General features: G+C 49.2%; 1 protein-coding gene across 1 annotated transcript in view; it reads right to left on the bottom strand.

Annotated features, from left to right (window-relative positions):
- ABCA3 (ATP binding cassette subfamily A member 3) overlaps positions 1 to 4,679 on the bottom strand; it is a 67,456-nt gene that overhangs the window by 25,488 nt on the left and 37,289 nt on the right. The window contains exon 9 of the mRNA XM_025369746.1: positions 2,422 to 2,628. Coding sequence (XP_025225531.1) covers positions 2,422 to 2,628 — 207 coding nt within the window. The remainder of the gene's footprint in view (positions 1 to 2,421; positions 2,629 to 4,679) is intronic.

Genomic DNA, 4,679 nt, shown 5'->3' with positions numbered 1-4,679 from the left:
AAAAAAAAAAAAAAAAAAAAAAAAAAAAAAAAATCAGAATGCATCTTAAATCATAAAATGCCACAGTGTAACTGTGGCAGTTTTCTTTCTTGGTGATAGACAAAGTAACCATTACCTCTAATGATCAGTGTCATCTTACAGTTGATGAATTAAAATAGAGGACACTTGATAAATATTTGTGGAATCGAAGAATGAAACCAGAAATGGCCTTGGCCAGAGGTGGTGGCTCACGTCTATAGTCCCAGCACTTTGGGAGGCTGAGGAGGGTGCATTACCTGAGGTCAGGAGTTCAAGACCAGCCTGGCCAACATGGTGAAACCCCGTCTCTAATAAAAATACAAAAAAAAAATAGCTGGGTGTGGTGGTGCACGCCTGTAATCCCAGCTACTCAGGAGGCTGAGGCAGGAGAATCACTTGAACCTGGGAGGTGAAGGGTGCAGTGAGCTGAGATCATGCCACTGCACTCCAGCCTGGGCAACAGAACTAGCCTCCGAATCAAAGAAAAAAAAAATGACCTTAGGCCGGGCGCGGTGGCTCATGCCTGTAATCCCAGCACTGTGGGAGGCGGAGCTTACAGTGAGCCGAGATGGTGCCACTGCACTCCAGCATGGGAGACAGAGCGAGACTCTGTCTCAAAAAAAAAAAAAAAAAAAAAATGACCTTAACTAGCCATCGGTAGGGAATTAGTTAAGTATGTGGTGATGAGCTCACAGGATGGAATACTGTGTGTCACTATAAATGAAAGTGCTTCTTAAAAAGGTATATACTTAAAGAGAAATATATTTATAAATATAACAACATTTATCAATATGTTTAGATAATTTAAAACTATATTTATAAATAGACAAATACGTATATGTATTTAAGATATCTGAGTTGTACTGTTAGGTTAAGAAAAGCAACTTTTAAGCATTTTTAACAATATGATTCTTTTTTTTTTTTTTTTTGAGACAGGTTCTCATTTTGTCACCAAAGTTGGAGTGTGGTGAACACGGCTCACTGCAGCCTCCACCTCCTGGGCTCAAGTGATTCTTCTGCCTCAGCCTCCCAAGTAGTGGGGACCACAGGCATGTGCCACATGGCTAATTTTTTTTATTTTTTATTTATTTTGTAGAGATGGGGGCTTCACTATGTTGCCCAGGCTGGTCTCTAACTCCTGGCCTCAAGTCATCCTTCCACCTCAGCCTCCCAAAGTGCTGGGATTACAGGGATGAGCAACTGTGTCCACCCCGATCCCACTGTTTTTTTTTTTTTTTTTTTTTTTTTGAGACGGAGTCTCGCTCCATCGCCCAGGCTTGAGTGCAGTGGCTTGATCTCGGCTCACTGCAAGCTCCGCCTCCCGGGTTCACACCATTTTCCCGCCTCAGTCTCCCGAGTAGCTGGGACTACAGGTGCCTGACACCACACCTGGCTAATTTTTTTGTATTTTTAGTTGAGATGGCATTTCACCGTGTTAGCCAGGATGGTCTCGATCTCCTGATCTCGTGATCCGCCCACCTCAGCCTCCCAAAGTGCTGGGATCACAGGTGTGAGTCACCGCACCCAGCCTTTTTTTTTTTTTTTGAGACGGAGTCTCGCTCTGTTGCCCAGGTTGGAGTGTAATGGTGCGGTCTCAGCTCACTGCAACCTCTGCCTCCCGGGTTCAAGCAATTCTACCTGCCTCAGCCTCCTGAGTAGCTGGGGTTACAGACGCCTGCCACCACACCCAGCTAATTTTTTTTATTTTTATTTTTTTTGTATTTCTTTAGTAGAAACGGGGTTTCGCCATGTTGGCCAGGCTGGTCTCAAACTTCTGACCTCAGGTGATCCGCCTGTCTTGGCCTCCCAAAGTGCTGGGATTACAGGCATGAGCCACCACACCAGGCCTCCAATCACATTTTTATAAAACAAATGAAGCTATGCTAGATGTCCATCCATATGTGCTCTATGACAGTAAGTGAAGAGAAGGAAACTCGGCAAAGTACATACCAAATGTCAACAGTGTTCATCTCACCAGTAGGACTGAGCTACAGATTCCAGGAATGCGATCATTTTTATAAGAAGCCAGATTTTGTAGGCAGAAAGCACAATCAGATACTTTTTACGAGAAAGGAGGCAGGAGTTGAGGAGGCAGGTGGGCAGCAGAGGCTGTGTGCGTGGGTCTTGCAGAGAGGGGGCCAGAGCAGCCCATTTTTTGCACCCCTCTGTGTCAGGCTCTGGAGCAGAAGGATTTCTCTTGGGCATGGTGGGTCTTTATCTCTCTGTGAACTACTCCCAAGGGCCCTCGGGGACACGCCACTCCCTGTGCACAGGGCAGGGTTCTGTGTCCCAGCCTCACGCAGGCGCTGCATGCCGGGGACTTGGAGGGGTCCCTGAGCAGGCAATGGGGACACCTCTGCACTCACAGAGGCGGCAGATCAGGAGCCGGGCATCAGAACTCACCAGGATGAAGAAGTACCAGGGCTGAGGTACGCCGAACTGCCCTGGGAAGACGGCTTCCATGTACCAGGTCACCAGGCCATAAAGCACAGAGTCCAGCAGCAGCATCCCCAGCACCTGCCCGAAGCAGAAGTCGTCGTCCACGTTGACGGGACTCAGGAGGTCTCGCCACTGGATGCCCATGCCTGGAAGATACACCAGGAAAGTGGCCTGAAAGCCGGCAGGCTGGGGGCCCAGGGACCCTGAAGCCCCTGGTGGCATGCGTGTGCACGTGTGACCTTGCACGGTCACTGCTTGGTCGGCATGCCTTTTCCCTTCCTGGTTTTATAACAAGTTGGACAGCTTTCTTCAAGTCTGGAAGATAAATGCAGACTACAAAATCATTAAGTCACAGACTAGCAACAGCTCATTCACTGACTAAACGGGCCTGCAATTAATCTGTGACATATATGCACGTATGTACACACATACATATGCACCCACATCTATGATTTCGCTAAGGCCAATGTGGGTCAATGTGCATTTAGCATAAATCTTTTTTTTTTTTTTTTTTGAGATGGAGTCTTGCTCTGTTGCCTAGGCTGGAGTGCAGTAGTGTGACCTTGGCCCACTGCAACCTCTGCCTCCGCAGTTCAAATGATTCTCCTGCCTCAGCCTTCAGAGTAGCTGGGATTACAGGAGCATGACACCACACCTGGTTAATTTTTTTTTTTTTTAGATGGAGTCTCACTCTGTTGCCAGGCTGGAGTGCAGTGGCACGATCTCGGCTCGCTGCAACCTCCTCCTCCCGTGTTCAAGTGGTTCTCCTGCCTCAGCCTCCCGAGTAGCTGGGACTACAGGAGCACGCCACCACGTCCAGCTAATTTCTGTATTTTTAGTAGAGATGGAGTTTCGCCATGTTGGTCAGGATGGTCTCGATCTCTTGATCCCATCATCCACCTGCCTTGGCCTCCCAAAGTGCTGGGATTACAGGCGTGAGACACCATGCCCCACCAATTTTTGTATTTTTAGTAGAGACAGGGTTTCACCATGTTGGCCAGGCTGGTCTTGGACTCCTGACCTTGAGTAATCTACCCACCTTGGCCTCCCAAAGTGCTGGGATTACAGGTGTGAGCCACCCCATCCAGCCTAGTATTACTCTTTTTTCACATTTTAATTTTGTAGTGACGGGGTCTTGCTATGTTGTCCAGGCTGGTCTCAAACTCCTGCCTCAAATTCCTTCTTCCTGCCTTGGCCGTAAGTCTTTTTTAATCACAGAAATATTTCAAACATGTGTAAAGCTCTCTTTAATGGAGCTCATGTTTCTCATCTTCTCTCTGGTTTGCCAACATTGCAGTCCTGACAGCGCTGGGGATCTGTGTATCCAAACACCTTCTGTTTGGCCAAGGACCCCGAAGAAAATAATGCTCTCCAGCCTTGGTGAATTTGCACTTTCAAACCACCAGAGATTTGTCTGTTTTAAGAAAATTCACTCTAGCTGGGTGTGGTGGCTCACATCTGTAATCCTAGCACGTTAGGAGGCTGACACAGGAGGACTACTTGAGGCCAGGAGTTTGAGACCAGCCTAGGCAACACAGACAAATTAGCCAGGTATGGTGGTACGTGCTTGTGGTCCCAGCTTTTTCAGGAGGCTGAGGTGGGAGGATCACTTGAGTCTGGAAAGTCGAGGCTACAGTGAGCTATTATCATGCTACTGCACTCCAGCCTGGGCAATGCAGTAAGACCCTGTGTCTAAAAAAAATTGTTAAAAAGGCCGGGCGCGGTGGCTCAAGCCTATAATCCCAGCACTTTGGGAGGCCGAGACGGGTGGATCACGAGGTCAGGAGATCGAGACCATCCTGGCCGACATGGTGAAACCCCGTCTCTACTAAAAAATACAGAAAAACTAGCCGGGCGAGGTGGCGGGCGCCTGTAGTCCCAGCTACTCGGGAGGCTGAGGCAGGAGAATGGCGTGAACCCGGGAGGCGGAGCTTGCAGTGAGCTGAGATCCGGCCACTGCACTCCAGCCTGGGCAGCAGAGCAAGACTCCGTCTCGGCCGGGCGCGGTGGCTCAAGCCTGTAATCCCAGCACTTTGGGAGGCCGAGACGGGCGGATCACGAGGTCAGGAGATCGAGACCATCCTGGCGAACACGGTGAAACCCCGTCTCTACTAAAAAATACAAAAAACTAGCCGGGCGCGGTGGCGGGCGCTTGTAGTCCCAGCTACTCGGGAAGGCTGAGGCAGGAGAATGGCGTAAACCCGGGAGGCGGAGCTTGCAGT

The sequence above is a fragment of the Theropithecus gelada genome, chromosome 20 (assembly GCF_003255815.1).
Source record: "Theropithecus gelada isolate Dixy chromosome 20, Tgel_1.0, whole genome shotgun sequence".
NCBI lineage: Eukaryota > Metazoa > Chordata > Mammalia > Primates > Cercopithecidae > Theropithecus > Theropithecus gelada.
This window is presented reverse-complemented; position numbering and strand designations above follow the sequence as displayed.